Here is an 18,061-nt window from a genome sequence, read left to right as displayed (position 1 = left end):
TCTTTTCTTTCCCTTTGAACAGAGCGTGGATTACACTTCTCGTAAACCTCATCATATTGAGGTTGGGCTAAGATGAGCATAACCAGTGACGAAGTGAATTTCTTGGTGTATCGCTATCTCCAGGAATCGGGTAAATTTCCTGTCTTTCCTCACAACTTCAGGTCATAGATGAAATGGGAGAATCGGCGTTTTGCATGGTGTTGCTTTAAGAATGTTGCATTGAGTCTTTCAGACTGATAAAATCAGACTAAATATTTCTTGCACGAACCCATGTTTCTTTGAAATCATGGTCTTGAACATAATAAAAGTGCAAACATACGCAGGTACAAAGTAAACATTGCAGTTAGGCAAAACAAGGAAATAAATAACATTATGTTAACAAATGTTTTTGTAGAGTTATCTCAGCCAAAGTCATTTTTGGCAGCACAGGCACAAAGCACATGGATTTTGTATCTTTTTTCTTAGCTACTTGAAATAGTTCTGTCAGATACTTGCTAAGGAAAGAGGGATTGTCTAAACTGGTTTTATATTGGCTGTAAACAGAAATTTGGGTGCAAGCTTCTGATGTTTTAGAACGTCATTAGGGTAATTATGTATGTAAACTGAGCTGCGCAAGTGTCAATGTGGCTCTGTCTTAGTATCACTTCCACCTTTATCTGTTTTCATATCGGAAAATAATGTCTTTACAGAGCTTTTCCTTTTAGAAGGAAAGCTTTGTCTTTCCTTCAAAAAAAATAAATTGAAATTTAAATTTAGGATCTAGTTTGGTTTTGTAATCTTGATTCCACTGTTTGCAGGAAGTACAAGTTCTCTTCAGTAATGGAAAATGTTCTGTTAGTGCAGAGATGATAGGGGAGGTGAGAAACATTGATAAAGGATTTATTGCCAGGATTCCAGTTTACTTGGTACTGGCCCTATGTTCTGGGTTGGTAAAAGTAGAATTGACTAAAAATATTTGGTGTTTCATATGCTGAAACAAACAAACAAACAAATTCTGTGGAAAATATGTGTCTTCCTGTCAGAAGACTTGAAGCTAGTTCTAGAATGAGCGCTCCAGACTTGAGAGATGCCTTGGACAGGGGACCAAAATCCCAGCAGGTAGAAGATACTGGGTTAGCCTGCTTCTCTTGGTCATTATAACTAGCATTCATTAGATACATTATTTTGATTTGTTTCTTCTACTTCCAAGACTATTTCAATCCCAGGAACCCAAATCCCTATGAAAGGAATCTCCACTGAAATTGAGAAGGTTGATAATACTTCTTCAGGATTTGGTCTTTTAGAACAGTCCTTTGAGAGTCCAGTTGTGGCCTGTGTTAGTAGCTGTTTTCTCACATTGTATTCTCTCTAATAACGGAGCTTATTTTAAAAAAAAAAAAAGTCTAGTTCTGGTATGCAGTCGGATGACAGAAAGATAAGGAATTAACAAAACTAAAATTTAATTCAGACAAAGTTTATTTTTAAAAATAAGCTATTGGGTACCACACTGGAAAGGGCTTTTGAACATTAGAGCAGTGCGCAGATGGACATAATCAAAGCCTAAACAATCCTGAAATTGTTTTACGTTGTTATATTTGTATTAGGGGAGATTCTACATAACAGGGTATTAATACGGTCACTTTTCCTGATGTGAAAAAAGAAAACTAGCTTTTTCATTCCTCTTGATAGATCAGTAGGTTGGTTAGTGTTGTGTAGTGATTTAGAAGGAGGCTTTATAAAGTCAATCAAGTATGGTGGTATCAGCAAATGTCAGGAAAAAGTTCTTCTAGGTAACCCGTCTCCCACAAGCAAGCAGTCACTTTTGCCATTTTAGGGAGAACTTCAAATTTTCATATTAATTGCAAGTTGTACTGCTCTTATCTTCTTACGTAAAGAGCCAAATGTTTTTCTTACTTAATCCACACATACTAAAGGCATTCACAAAAACATTGTATTTCCACTGTTCTGTTGTATTTTACCCATATAAGAGAGTAGAAGTTGAGGTTAAGTATTTGAAGAAATACTCAAATATGCTTCAAACTGAGCATATTGAAATCTAGATGTTAGGTATTGATTTAGTAGATATACCTGACAGTTTGCTAGTAATTCCATTCAGCAAATAAGAGCTATAACCAATGATGAATCCACTAATCTATTTTAAAAGCTTCTTAAATTCAGTTTGAATCTTGTTTCATACTGTTATTGTTTTTTCCAAAGAAATTTTTTTATCTGTATTTTCAGGTAAAGTAGGGTAATAAGACAGAAATTGTTATACAGCATCTTGTCTTTCCACCTGCTAGTATAAATGCCATAAGATGTGACAGCAGATGAAAGATGTTTAATCAATAGCTTCAGAAATAATGCATGCCAAATTTAGAGGGCTAGTGTTTAAATACCATTTAAGTTCAAACCTCTACAGTTTAAGGAGTTTACCGAAAACAAGTTTATTGCATTGATTATTTATTAACATCAGCTGAACCCAAAGCTTCTAAAAATTCTATCAGACACGGCCTTAAAGGTTGCTTACAAGACCATACAAAAGTTCAGGGTTTTCTTCTCGTATCTGTCCTTTAATCTTATCCTGTAAAACTTCCAGGCTTTCCCATAAAATGTAGGCAAATGGTGGGAGGAAGAGAGAAACGACAAAAGGAAATACATATAGTGGAACAACTATATAAAAAGCAAACTGTCCCTGTAATATTTCAAATGTTTTGCGGCTGCAAGGCACAGAAGCACTTGAGATTATTTGAAACATTATAGCAAAGATACTGATGGGTGCTTTACACTTCATTATGAAAATGCTCACAGGTCATTCTAGCAGAAGTTCAGCTCTTCTAAAATTGAAGTTAGAAGTGAAACTCGGTAATAATATTTCCTCCTTAATTCTCTGTCGGACTAGAAAACTTGCACAGAAGAGTATTAATAGAGTTGAACTGTCTAAACCATTATTGTTGCTTTTTAACAAATCTTGGCATACCAAGGGGACTTCCAGTGAACTGGAAAAAGAAAATGTTGTGCCAGAATTTTTAAAGGTTAAACAAGATGATCCAGGTAACTGTAGGTCAAGCAAAATCATTGGAAGGTTGAAACTAGATACCTCCAACAAAAAATGAAGAGATGACATCATGCCTAATGCCAGCCAGCAAGTTTTTATGGATAATAGATCTTGTCGGACAAACTTGATACTGCTTTTTCCAAAATCACAAATGAAGTTGACAGAGATAGCTGTGCTGACAATAATACACTTAGACTACTTTATGACATTTACTTAGTCTTGTTGACACAGTGGTTAAAAACAAAATGAAGTAACAGTGTGTAAAATCAGTGTAATCTAGGGTTAACCAAATGGATTAAAAACGGGCCGACAAAAACATCTTGAAAAATGATTAGAGTTGGGGAATATTCATCTCAAAGGTTGCTTCTAGTGGGAACTCTCAGGAATCTGTTCTTGGCGTAATACTGCTCAATAGCTTTATCAGTTACCTGGAAGGAAATATAAAACGATTCTCGAGTACATTTGCAGATGGAATGAAATGGTAAGTTGTGGCACTTGATGAGATATACTGACTGATCATGTGGTTTAACAGAAAAAAATACAGCCAGGGAGACTGCTTTGAGTTGCCTGCTGCTGGAGAAGCAGGCTGGAGAAAATGCCTGGTCCAGGGGCAGTGCAGTCAAATCCCTCCAGTACAAGACAGGGCTTGGGCAAGTTAAGGTTCTAATTGTTTAGCTGTATTAAAATAAGTAAGTAAATAATTGCCTCTTCACATAGGTGACTGTCTCAGGGCTTATCTATGCCCAGAAAAACAAAGCAGTTGGGCATAATTTACATTTAGGCTCCATGGGTTGATGGCGTAGGAATTCTACCACTAAGGTGGCTAGGTGTTGTCACTTCTACTGTAGGACCATGAATGCCCCCCCTTGAGGTATAAAAAAATTGAGTGTTTAATTTCACTTTAAGATTGTTACTTCCTATCCAAGTGTCAAGTCCTGCAATGTTCGCTTTGCTCCTTTTTGAGTATGAGCTTCTTGGTGCACACTTTAAAGTGGCCCAGTTCTTAAAAGTGCTGAGTACTTCCAAGCATTGTTTATCTCAGGAGTCAAACTTTTTACAGGTCAGGTTATGTTTATTTATAGGTGTCTTAATTCAAAGACTTCCTTTAAGTGAAAATGTTGGCCTCAGTTACTAACATGAAGCTTAGGTTATGTCTACACTATGAGTGTCCTACCAGTGTGAAGACAGGAGCACACAAAATACTCCTATGGTGGTTGTAGTTACACCAACAAAGCAGGTGCATTGACAAAAGTGAAACAAGCTATACCAAAGAAGCCACAGTTCTGGCATCCAAATTACGTTGATTCAGCTTTGCACCTCTTCAAACTTCTTAGAAGCATACTTTTGCTATCTTCACTGCTCATATAGTCCTTCTGTTGGTTTTCTTAAGAGTGAAGAGCCGTGTTTCTAAAAAACCACATAGAATTCAGAATATAGAGTTTTTCCTGTTCTGCTTTGTCTGTCCAAAAGAGAAACAGGTAATTATTTGGCTTTTGGTATGAAGGTCAGAGCAGTACAATGCAATGGGAGTAATAAGGATTCCAAGGAAAATTGAAAGGGGGGGGGGGGGGGCAAAACCAAGGGAAATCAAATCTCTCACATACCTTTTAATCTGAAATGTGCTGCCATCTGTTGTGAGTGACCAATCCTGTCATAGGTCCAAATGCTACAATAAATTACCTTCTTCACCCAGCCCAGCATGTCAATTCAGTTATTAAAGCTTTTTCAAATTTGATATTTTTGATGCATTGATCGATTTAATTGTGTTCCTTTTCCAGCACTTACAGGCATGTTGCAGTATAGAATCCTTATCTGAAAATCAGCTCCTCAGCTGTCTGCGGCTTACACTGCTCTCTAGTAGGGTATTTATTGTAGTGGATGTCTGGCAATGACTTGTTAGAGTTAAGGTTGTGTAACACTTTCAGTTTTCGCTTATACTTTCAGTGTTCGGTTTGAATTTTTCCATGTTTTATGACATACACCTGATAAACTATTCCTCAGTGTACAATCTGTACCATGTCCTAGACAATAAAAACACTAGCTGAAGGTTTTTGCTAAAAAGATGTCAATGAAATTTTTAGCTGCTGACTTGGGACAATTTACCATTATACTTTATAATTGTCGTTTGTTTTCTTACCAACCATAAAAATTGAGAGAGCTAATAACGTAGTTGTTTTCCTTCTGTAGATTCAGGATGATAGCAGCGCGTTGGTCTGTTGGGTTCATGGTTGACAGATTTCCTTGTTTTCCTAAAATATAAGATTTTCTCTCAGGTTTTAAGAATAGGCTCAAGGGCACATAGAGCATGAAGCATTTTTGTGAATCACAGCACAAAATCCTTTGTAGAGTTAGGCATGTGCAAACATGGGCCTTTCCTGTTAGCCACATCCAGGGCATCTTACTGTCATTCTGCCTTTGGAAATTGAGAGAATCCAAAATACAGATATTCTGAAGCTTCTGGGATTTCATCATTGTGATGTTGTCCAGCTAGATAGTAGTAGTTGAAATAGTACTAAGTTACAATTTTTCCAATGCTATTTACAATTTTTTGAAAAGGAAGCAACAAAATTTTAAGGAAAATATCTTCTTTATGACTCATTCTGTTTTTTAACAAAGAAATTTTATACCAAATGTAAATATCGCAATTTCCTTGGGTAAGTTCTCAGGCAATAGGGAATGACTGAAGATCAATATTCTGTTCTTCTGAATTTGTGCCTTATGCAACAGTCTTTCCTTACATAAGCCTATGTAATTTTTCTCTGAAGTCCGTACTTTTTCTGCATGTGAGGTACATTTAGAGTATTTTGAACAACTGTGTATGGCACAGAGTTCCTGAGTCACAGATGAGAGAAGTGCCTGCTGAAAATAATTCAGATTAAGCATAGCATGAAATATTGGCATATATAGGTCAGCTAAATTTGCTTCAAAGCTAACTGCTTCCTTTGCGTAGGAAGGCTGCTGCTAAGTAGAAGGGGGATGGTACAGTGCATGGGTTTTGCTTAAATTATTAAAATCTACACCTTGAAGAATAATTCATTAGAAGAATGAATCACTTGGTCAGTAAAGGCACTTGTCTGGTATGACAGTAAAAACAATAGTGTGTACTGATGGTAGAGTCAGTGGATAATGATTTTTCTTTTGCCTTTTTTATCTTTTCTTCCAATTTGGCTCATTGGGATCATAGGAGAGTTCGGGCTGGATGGTATCTCAGGAGACGATCGAATCAGAGAACAGTTCGGGTTGGCAGCGACCTTTGGAGATGATCCGGTCCAACGGCCCTGCTCACCGCAGGGTCAGCTGCAGCGGGTTGCCGAGGGCTGTGTCCGGTCGGGTTTTGCATATCTCCCAAGGATCGAGAGTCCACAACCTCCCTGGGCAGCCTGTTCCAATACTCGATCACCCTCACAGTAAAAAAGTGGTTTATTTTGTTTCAGTCGAATTTCATGTGTGTTTCGGTTTGTGCCCATTGCCTCTAGTCCTGTCACTGGGCACCACTGAGAAGAGTCTGGCTCCGTCCTCTTTGCAGTCCCCTCAGGTATTTATACACATGGATAAGGTCCCCTGTGGGCTTCTCTTCTCCAGGCTGAGCAGTCCCAACTCTCTCTGCCTCTCCTTGTATGCCAGATGCTCCAGTCCATTGATCATCTTCGTGGTCTTTTCACTGGACTCTCTCCAGTGTGTCCCTGTCTCTCTTGTACTGGAGAGCCCAGAACTGGACACAGCACTCCAGGCACATCTCACCAAGGCTGCGCAGAGGGTAAGGATCCCCTCCGTTGACCTGCTGGCAACGCTTTTTGTAGCGCAGCTCAGGATGGCTTTCCTTGGCTTTCCTTGCTGCAAGGGCACATTGCTGGCTCACATTCAACTAGTCCAGCCTCCTCCTGCTCGGTGCTGGGGAGCCTCAAAGATCTTTTAAAGAACTTATACATAAAGGTGCTGTTAAACATGATAGTCATTGGAATGCTCTTGAAGCTCTGTACATAGCTGTGCTCTAATAGTAAGGATGGAGACCTTTTGTTTGCTGAGGGAAAAATATAGCCTTGAAATGACATCCTGCCAGCCAAAGATAAAACACACATTTTAGTGTTGTTTCAGTAACAATCTATGCGTATGTTATTTGTGTCTGCGTATGTGTTATCACTGGCTCTTGGGCCACATGTATTCCACCTGCAGTATAGAGTAACTATAGTTCATAGACCAAACTCAGCTGCACTGAGAGAAAGACGCTTGTGTATTTGCTTAGCTTCTCTTAGCACAGGTACTTTTGCAAAGTTAATACTGTGTACAGTACCTCACAGCAGATGTTAAAAGGTTATAGTCCTAAAATGTATTTAAATCCTCTGAGAAAAAACTATTACAGGTGTGCTGGGACAATATTTAACATTCAGAGTAGTGTTTATGAATGTGTAGGTGAATATGTATCTCTAAATGCAGTATGAATGAGATCCTAACTATATTATTCAGGAACTGCTATTAAGACTGAAGGCAGGGCTTCTTTCGCCTTTTCAGCTGTACGACGGCGAGGCTTTGGAGCAATACAAACTCTATTTTTAATTCTCATGGTTCAACACAGATCTGATTTGTGAGCATGCAGCCCTATTTATATGATATGTTATCCTCATTAGGGCCAGCCTACTCAATTAAAATGAAATGACTTAAGCTTATGATCCAAATCTCTGATATACTGGAAGTTGCATGTAGAACCAACACTTGTTGGTTGACCTTTCATGAATTATTTGAGATAAATAAAGCCACAGTGGTGTTCTAGGAGTGGAATATGTGTTAAAGTGACTCTTGGATAAGAGCACCAGAGAAATTTGACCAAACAAAAGTTTTGGTTTAAATAAAAGAGTTTCCTAAAAGTCACCCCAGAATGAACATTCCTATCTAGTGAGAAACCATCTGTAACTATATATATTGCATATAATGTAACATAATGCGTATAACCCCCCCAGCATAATATGTACGTAGTAAAAATAGTGTACTATCAAAAGGGTATATAGGGGGTTTTAATAAACTGCTGCTCCTTCGTTTGTTTTTTTTTTTCTTTAATCTCTCCCCTGCTTTCTGTATTTCTTCAAAATGAGGGAGGAGGTGACTATGATTCCAGAAACAGTGAGACTAACTCTGACTTTGAAATGATACTTTGTAGTTGGAGGAGGGATGACTGCTGAAAAGACAAATCCATTTCTCAAATAAGAACTGTATTGTTATGCACAGTTTTTGTTTCTGCTAGTAATCATTTATTCTCTTTGGAAATACTAAGTACATTTTAAGAAAATCAGGGTCAGCATTAGAAGACAACAAGCTTTAGTGGGCTGCAGTTCCAAAACCTTTTTTTTTTTTAAACTTATCAAAGCTGTAGATCTTGGGAAGGATGAAGCTGATAGGTTAAAAGTAAATACTTTTCCCAGTTTCCTTTAAAGATAAGCAAATTGGTTTCTAAGCCAACAGCACCTGCATGAGTCAAAACCACTGTTGTGGTTTAACTCCAGCCAGCAACTCAGCCCCACGCAGCCGCTTGCTCACTCCCCCTCAGTGGGATGGGGGAGAGAACTGGAAGAGTAAAAGTGAGAAAACTCGTGGGCTCAGATAAGAACAGTTTAATAGGTAAAGCAAAAGCTGCGCACAAGCAAAGCAAACCAAGGAATCCATTCCCCACTTCCCATGGGCAGGCAGGTGTTCGGCCATCTCCAGGACAGCAGGGCTCCAGCATGTGGAACGGTGACTTGGGAAGACAAACGCCATCACTCCCAACGTCCCTCTCTTCCTTCTTCTTCCCTGACTTTTATCTGCTGATCATGACGTCCTATGGTCTGGAATATCCCTTGGGTCAGTCGGGGTCAGCTGTCCCGGCTGTGTCCCCTCCCGACTCCTTGTGCCCCCCCAGCCTGCTCGCTGCTGGGGTGGGGGGAGAAGCAGAAAAGGCCTTGGCTCTGTGTGAGCACTGCTCAGCAGTAGCGAAAACATCCCTGTGTTGTCAACCCTGCTTGGATCACAGATCTAAAACGTAGCCCCATATTAGCTACTGTGAAGAAAATTAACTCTATCCCAGCCAAAACCAGCACAACCATATTGCGTACTTTTTTTGTAGAGCAATGAATACTAGCAGTATTTGATGGTCGGCTTCTCAAAATCTGAATTCCACAATGAGGAGGAAAAAATATTTTTACAGCTAAAGAAGTTATTAGTTTTGTCATACTTCATTCTGGTTATATTTTCAAAAGAATGTAATAAGCTGTATGAGAGCCATTTTTGTGTGCGTTTATATGCACAGACTTAAAGTTTTGTGACCAGATATCTACTTTATATACATCTGTATAAATGATAATTTCAAATGTTTTGTGGTGCAGTTCAACAGGTCCTTTTGAAAACTTCTTTCTCTGTGTCTTTTACCCCGTTGCATAACAACAGCAATATAAATGCCATGTAAGAAAAGCAATACTTGGTGCAGAATTTTGTAAGTTGCCGTGAAGGAAAAAAATACACTGAGTACCTTGTTCTTTTGCCATTTGCAAAACCCTGCTTACTTCGTATTTCCTTCTAGGTCTCTTCACAGTTTTCTAAACTTGGCTATTTTAATTTTTCTTTGGCCTGAAAGTCGCCATACAGGGTTGGATCTGAGACACTGAGCAAACATGGTGATTTTTAAGTTACGCAAACATAAACAATTACACCTTTGCAAATTTATTCTGTAGCACGGATTTTGATTCTGACCACTTCATGTCCTGTTTTTTAAAGCTTGCATAAATGCATTATTCTAGGGCCATTAAGAAAATAGGATGTTGGGTGGAAGGCAGATACTATAGGTCAAGACGGCTTTGCTAGTAAAACCAGTGAAGTGCTACATACTTGTCAACTTAATCCTTTTTCTTACGATTCTCCAGGCCCAGTGAAAGAAGCTGTATCTTGCAGCTTTGCAAGTTTTGCTAATAACCTGCACACTGGGGACTTTCTGCCTGCAGAGCTATGGCAGTTACAAATCACCCCTCCTCACACCAAACCAGCGTAGCTGTATTAGGAGTCTGTCTGTAGTCACCACCAGCAGAAACCATCCTGGTGTGGAAGTTCCTGAATGCCCACTGAGCGTCAGCTGTGGTGTCCGACTTGCCACCGCTTATAGGTATATATTAGAACTGATAGAAGAACATAGCGTATGGAAATAAATTGTGAAGTACACGTGACTGTGAAAGTCTCTTCTATAAGTGTGACCCTTAAAACGATGCATGTCTCTTTGGACGTTGCACAGACAGGGCTAAAAGATAACAGCATCCCATATAGTTTAGAAGGAAAAGATTATTATTTTTTCCTTGCCATGGCCTTTGTAAGTTATTTCAAACCTTGCCTGTAGTTGCATTAAATTGCTAGATCTGTGTTGACATTTATTCACAATTGTCAGTCTAATTTACACAGTGAGTGAAAAAGGGGATTATTCAGACCTTGTTTGCAAAAGATTTTAAGTTCCTCTTTCCATTGCTCGTGCTCTGTTTTCTGTCTGTATCATATTTCTTTTTGTTAATTTGCAGCCCTCAGAAAGGCTTAAACAGTGAGTGCCAAGTACTGCTCATCAAAAGATCATTTCCAAGTTGTATTAATCTTTTCCAACATATTTTCCTGCATGAAAAAGAAAAAAAAACCTGCCAAAAACATTCTTTGGCACATAATAAAATAATTTTGGGTAGCAGACATTTACTCTGAATTCTTGGCAGAAGGTGAACAGGTCAGATATCCAAGAAAAAAGGGTGTAACATTTATTATTAGTGAAATTGCTTCTACAAAACTTCGGGTAACCAGGCACACTATAATTTTGGCAACTGACACAACCTACAGCTAGGGATCCTTTCTTTATATTTCCCAAGGACTGTGAAAGAGCTTGTAATACAGGACACATTTCCCAGAGTTCTGGAAATAATTTTAATCGTTCAGCAATCCTAATCTTGAAACAAATGTACAAGCCCTATTGTTCAGCTGATTTTTCTAAAAATATATTTCAACTGCAGTTCTCTACTTTAAATTGCTAATGGTGTCCTTGTTAAGCCCTTTATGTAATTGCAAAGGTAAGTCTTCAAAAATAAGCAGATGCTGCCAAAACCAGAGAGGCACTCCAGGATGTATTACTGAGAAAGAAAAAGCTCAGCTAGGAGAAGAATCTCAGTCTGCTGTGAGTAATAAACAAGATGTGGTGTAGGATTTTTGCCCACCTTTTTTTTTTTTTAACTGTTTGTAGAACCTTATCAGTGGCTTGAGGCACCAGACACTTACTAACTGCAAGCAAACGTAATTGGAAGAAACTGGTGTCCTTTTTGTGACACCTTGGCATAAGTACACTAGGGTTTTATGACCATGTTTTTACAGATACATAATTACACTTAGACAGAAATCTAAGGAGAAGCAAGGATAGGGATCCATGCTACAGTCTCAGTTCTCACTCAGTGCATCATATAGAAGGGGAAATACTAGATACTATACTAGAAATATACTACTATACTAGACTAGAAATGGCAGCTACAGTTAAGTACAGGGAAGAACATGGTTGTATTCTCTTGTGTAGTGGGCAAGAAATTACGTCATTTACCTCAGGAGTTAGATTAGCATGTGTTAGGGCCAGGATTAAGAAAATATAGTTGCACTAAGTTAAACTGTTTGCTTCTGGTTTTGCAGCCAGAAGTTGCATTCAGATATGCCCTTAGTGCTATGTGTCCCTTGCTTCTCTACACTGGTAAATCTAGACCTACAGAAGTCTTAATTTAGTGTTAACTGTGCTGTTTGTATGTCATTAGTATTTGGAGGAAATGATTTTGTTAGTGGTCGTATTTCACTCTTCTTTAGTGGAATTGTTTTAAACTGTAGTGGTGGGGCTCTAATTTATTTCAGAACACCATGTTGCACCACTCTTGCCTTCCTGCTTAGATGGCACTCCCAAGACCCAGACGTCAAACTTGGGAAGATGTTTTTCCACTGGTTGCATCTGCTTTCTTTGGCAAACAGTTGCGTGGGCAGCTTTGGAGTTACTTGGGTTTGGTAATATGGTAAAGCAGCTGATGGGACTGTGTGGGGACATTTTTCCTCCTGCGTGTGATTTTCTTTTGGCTCATTACGCTGTGGAATGTTTCTACTTGATGTGTCTAAATCTCCCAGGATCTTTGCCCATATACCCATTTATGGTCATAAAGATGACTTTCCTTTAGCCCCTCACAACCACCTTTTTTTCCCTGCAGCCTGTACAGCTGTAGTCAGCTCTTGCGTGCCTTCCATTCTTGCATGAATTTTACATCGGTCAGAGTCTCAGCAGTAGTGCCAAGTACAAGACTACCTTAAGAAAACAGGCACCCATACAGCCAGAAAACTTGAGATTGCCAGTGGATCCCATTATAGCAGTTGCAGGTTGGTTCTACTGAGCCAGAAGTTTTAATCATTTCTAAAACCTTGTTCATTTTTGTATCCTGTACCTGCCAAATACTTTTGAAGAAAACAGCGTGTTACTTCAGAGGTGAGGACTGGAAGAGCTGGTATTGGGAATTCCCAAAAAGACAGACAACACAATGTCAGAGAAATCAATGAAATAAGAAATGTTGGTTATTTCCACCTGGAGATGGTTAAATTGTTACAGAAAAAGAAGGGATTGTCAGATAGTTTATGCTTCCTTGTTTATTTTTTTTCTCTCTTTCTATTGAGGTAATAACATCACTAATTTAGTGATTTCTGGAAACTGAACGTAAGATCCCTGTATTTGAAAACCTCAATCTGGACTGCTTGAGTTAAAGAAATAGGAAAATTTATTAAAGGAAATGACACAGACCTCCGTATGAAATCTCACCATTTTCCAAGACAAAGGGCCACACTGGGCATTAGTTATACAAAGATTTGTAGGAGCGGGTTGTTACTTGTAGTCAGTGTTGGGATAGAGACTGTTCATCATAGAGATGCCTGAGATGTGTGTGAAAGGCAATTTGATGTTCATAATTCTTTATTCTCTGTTTCATTCTACAGTAACAAATGTTTCAGTGAAAAATCTTACAGTATGAATAATTAAACTGAGTAATTTGCAAATAACTTAGAAACATCTGTTTTTTAAAAAATTATTTGAACAGTATACTAGTTAGATTTACCAGGGAAAACTAAGTCCAGTTAGCTCACAAACAGAAAATTTCCGCAGTATTCAACAGATTGCTTAACTATTGCTAATCAGGGCATTCCCGAGGTAATTCCTGAGTAACCGGCAAAGACTGAAACACTTCAGAAGTCACTGCTTCCACAGACCCCTCTTTGTCATTGCCCTCACCCGTACAAACGCAGCAGTAGGTACTGTAGCTGTTACAATTTAAGATTGCAATTTAAACAAGACTGCTTTTTACGGTGCTAAAGGGATCAGAAAATGAAAGGAGCACTTAGTGAATGTCAGTTAGCTGGATCTGTGATTGCCAGATGAGCTAGCGTGGGGAATACGCGGCAGCACCCCAGTTGTGTGCCTAAAAGGAAGAATCCTTCGCTCCCAGAAGAGGCGAGACGCGTCTCTGGAGAAGACAAGGCATTCCCCAGGCTGTGTGGCTGCCCAGTGCCCTTCCTACGCCTACGTTTGACAGGCATTTCTGCCACGAACCAGGCATATTACAAACAATTAAAACTACGTAGCCTGCAGATCAAACAAGCACACAAGGAGGAGCATTATGTTCATTTAATGATCGATGACAAATCTCGTTTTAAGGGGAGGCCATTTTTAACTGAAAAAGGAGCAGCCAAGGGAAAAAAATCTCGATCATCTCCATTTTTGCAGTTACAGCAGAATCTATCAGTGAAATTCTACAAAACACATCACTACATACACATTTTTTGGCACTGCCTAGGGCAAGAATTCCCCAGTGGCAGTGTATGTGCCACTGAGAGTATATACAGACACCTCGGTGTGGGAAAAGATGCAGCACAGACCAGGACCTGTTACCACTGTCGGTACAAAAAAGTGCAGGAATCTCTCAATGAAGAATTTCACTCAGTTTTCAAGTCTAAAACACTTGCATGACAATTTTTGCAGTTGGGGGATGTCATTTAAGTCATTTTTTCTGCATTCATTATTTCCTCTATGCTTTTATGCTCTGTAATATCTTTCAAGACCGACTATTCCACAGTTGATAAGTCCACCTCCCTTTAAGTTGATCATACCAAGATCTGTGCTGTTCATTTGGATTTTTTTTTTCATGTATGTTAATGTATTTACAGATTATACATAGTTTGATGGTTTATGTTTTCCCATCTTTTTTGAGGTAGAAAAAAACCTCGAAGCCATTCTCTTAAGCCTGCTGAAAGATGCCATTCAAGGCACTGGTCATGTCACAGCACAAGCGACTGGTTCACTGGTATGAAACCGGCTCAGTGTGTGGCTGTGCTCTCTGCCCTTCGGCCCTTTGTGTTCATGTCTTTAACCTTAAAAGCTCATAGTCTCATTGCATGTGTCCTCGAAGGTTTTACTGCATTAAGATTTCATTTATTGGTGCTATTTGAATAGAAATTACTATTTTATAGAGTGATTATTATGGTCACCGAAATGACAAAATTTATGACGAATAATGCATACAGACACAGATTTGCAACTGTCATTCATTTCACTGCTACTGTAGCATTTTGAGTTTGGGTCTGTTGCATTTTTATGCGATCCCTACCGCATCCTTTCTTCAGATCCCCACTTGCAGAGCACCTTCTGTCTGCTCTCGCTCCCCAACTGCCTTGACAGCCTGCACAGAGTCACTGGAGGAGGAGGGGTGCTCGTGTCTTGGCTTTGCATTCCCCAGTGTGGTTTCATGCACTTAGAAGGAAGGCCAAATTAACATTTGTAACACAAGCTAACATTTAGAAAAACTTGCCTTTGTTTAATAGAAATTGCCTTTTTGTAAGACTGAACTATAGAGCTGCGACATTGCTGTATAATTCAGTGCACCCACATGCAGAGCCCCGAAGAGAGCTGGTGACATCTGGTAACTATAAAAGCAAAGCTCAAGTGATTCTTCAGCGTTATCAGAAACCTGATGTGGGTACAGCTTCATTCAGGATTTTGTTAACTGCATGTGTTACTTTTAAAACTGGTCTACTTTCCTATGAGCCTTATATAAATGCTATGGTAGTACAAGAAATCAGGAGGTAATTAGCTGTCGGTCAGTGAGCTGGTTGACTTGTTTCTGTTGTGTTTTTCTTTTGATTACAATTGTATGGGAGGATTTTTCCAAGAGGGGTGAGGAACACAGTGTCTAGCAGCACCCATTTAAGTAGTTTTTGCTTCATTGATTTGCAGTATTTAGATCTTACCAGATAAGATTTTAGGAAAGTTTGTCACAACTGCTGGAGATGCATGAGTGAGATTGCTCTTCAGTGACAGCATAGCCAGGAGTTTTCTGTCTCCTCATCTAACAGGTGCTTTGGTAATAGTTTCTTAGCATTGAGAGAAGCAGTAGAATAACAAGATTCATTGCAATAGCACAACTGGGTTTTGTTCTGAGAAGTTCCTTCTCTCACGTGCAGTGAGGTGAAATGTGTTGCTCTTTAGGGATGTGGCAACTCAAGGAAGAGAGGTACAAAGTCATAGTTAAAAGTAAGCCTACTGTAGATCCACAGTAATGATTTTCCTTTTTTTTATATTTTCTATCGATGTTTGTTGGTTGCCATTTTTATGCCATCTGCCTTTCGACTGAATCAGAGACCACGTTACAATTTTCTGAGCTGCCGAGTCACAAACTAGCTGCTGGCTTTTTTAGCAGTCAACTTCAGTGCTTCTGGACAACAGCTTAATTTTCCCATTCTTCTCTATTCTTAAGTAGATTTGCTGACTTATCCGTCATGCATTTTAAAGTCCATTCCTTTTCAAGAAGGTATTGTTACTGTTGTTGATTAATTTAAATACACGTAAATTAAGTGGGATCTGATTCTCTAATTCTGGTTAGTTGCATGCCATGTATTTATATATACATAGAGATTTCAGTGTTCAGTGATCAAGCCTGAGATCTGTCAGACGCAGGCCGTGTGTGCTCAGTGCTTGATTTCTTCCTCATTGTGGTGTCCAGTAATATGCTTACATGTCCTACAAAACTAATAACAAGGGAAAAACATTGCCCTGCAGATTGCTATTTTGGATGCAGCAGGAGGTCCAGCAGCTCATAAACTAGACCAGGACATAAAGAGCAATACAGGATAGGAATTGGACCAGGGATTAGAGAAATGACACTGCAGTTTTTCAGGTGTTTTTTCCTGTGCTTTATTTTTATGCCTTGTAATCCTACGTAATTCTGCTCATAGGTGGACCCGCCACTTCCTAAAAAGTGTCCAAAGCATCCCAACCATCCCCCAAAACTGGGGGAGTACCAGGAAGGGAAGGTAGCGTTGGGAAGGCAGAGGACAGAGGCTGTTACCAGGAACAGGAGAAAAACAGTGGCAAAATAAAATGTGTAGGGGGAGAGAATCATAGAGAAATACATACCTTGGTGTCAAATGTGGGAGGCATTCTGTTTCTCAGCTTGTTTTTGCTATCTATCTATGATCATAATTGAGCTAGCTACAAAAAGGATCTTGAAAACTATTTGAGTGAGAGAGAAAGCATTACTGTGGAGCGAGCCCAAAATCCCGTCCTCCAGCCCACACATAATTGGACATTGCAGTGATATGGGGGAAATCCCTTAACGGACAAAACTATAAATGAAACTACTGTTGACAAGGGGAAGAGGCGCAGCTATATTTAACGGAAGGATTTTCATTTGAGAGCTGCTTTCTTTTTCTTCCTTTTTTTTTTTTCTTTTTTTTTTTTCTTTTCTTTCTTGTCTAGTCAGTGGAGACTGTGAGGGCTCTTCCTGTTTGAGACAGTGCATGGGTGGTTTCCCCAAGGCTTTTAATGTTAGATTAATGCTCTGGAGACAGTGTGGTGATAAATGGGTTCCTACAGTTATATCTACATCCTGTTCCCCCTTCCCCCTCCCGCATCTGCCCCTACGTACAGTCACCCTGCAGCGCTCGCCTTCATACCCAGCAACAGTTTTGAGCAGCTTCAGCCAGGATTTAAGGCACCGCTCTTTAAAATCTGGCCACCAAAATTCTTTAATTGTCAGTGCCGTCACCTTCATTACCCCTTACTTCTCAGACAATGACAAAAATGACACAGGGACGAGAAAGACTTCTGGTTAAAGGACGGGCCGCCGCACCGGCTTGTCGTCTGCTGCTTGGCAGATCCCAATTAATTACTTTTGCTATTACTGTTCGCTTTCAGAAAACAGATTTACAGGAGTGGCCTTTCTGTTGTTTCACATTTTAATGGGAATGCTCTGCACATCATATTGTACTCAGCAATAAATGAGCAGAGGATTTGAAATCTCTTCCCTGGTACAAGGGAATGGCTCCCCTGTGTCAGCTGCATCTATGCCTTGATTTTATACAACTTGCACGCTGATCAGAATTTAAGTATTTAGCTTCAGCAAACACCAACACTGAAATACAGCAAGGGAAATGAAGATTTGAGGCGCTTTTTTTAGCTGGACTTGCCCTTGTGGCGATTCTTATTTTTTATGTGTTTGGTTTTGCTTTCAGTTAGTGCAGCTCTCTGGTTATTTTTCTCCGCGTGCGTTTCCATTTCTATACGGCTTCCCCTATATGTGCAGCGTGTAGGGGAGGGGGCTGGGCGGTGGTGGTGGCAGGGCGGTCAGGATGGCTCTGGTTAACCTCCCCGGCTCCATGCAGCCAGCCCGTGTCCTTCTGCTTACGCGGCAGCGTCTCTCAGATCTCGGAGCAGAATTATTTTTAGCCCGTGAAGGTGTATCTGGCTGGTGCATTTAGATTTCATGTCATGGCTTCCTTTTCCTGCTCTCAGGTTTCTCCCACTCGGCCTTCACCTTCGGTATTGAGAGCCACATCAGCCAGTCCAACATCAACGGAACACTAGTGCCACCTGCCGCACTCATCTCCATCCTCCAGAAGGGGCTCCAGTATGTGGAGGCCGAGATCAGCATCAACGAAGTAAGTAGCCCCGCCAACAAAGTAAGTAGCCCCGCCAGTGAAGTA

General features: G+C 39.8%; 1 protein-coding gene across 7 annotated transcripts in view; it reads left to right on the top strand.

The window, feature by feature from the left end:
* TBL1X (transducin beta like 1 X-linked) overlaps positions 1-18,061 on the top strand; it is a 203,517-nt gene that overhangs the window by 145,911 nt on the left and 39,545 nt on the right. For 6 of the 7 annotated variants that reach the window (XM_052773754.1, XM_052773755.1, XM_052773751.1 and 3 more), the window contains 2 exons: positions 23-130; positions 17,871-18,016. In XM_052773754.1, the coding sequence (XP_052629714.1) occupies positions 73-130; positions 17,871-18,016 (204 nt within the window). In that variant the 5' untranslated portion in view covers positions 23-72. The remainder of the gene's footprint in view (positions 1-22; positions 131-17,870; positions 18,017-18,061) is intronic. The other variant, XM_052773757.1, reaches the window with a different exon arrangement.

The sequence above is a fragment of the Harpia harpyja genome, chromosome 22, assembly GCF_026419915.1.
Source record: "Harpia harpyja isolate bHarHar1 chromosome 22, bHarHar1 primary haplotype, whole genome shotgun sequence".
NCBI lineage: Eukaryota > Metazoa > Chordata > Aves > Accipitriformes > Accipitridae > Harpia > Harpia harpyja.
This window is presented reverse-complemented; position numbering and strand designations above follow the sequence as displayed.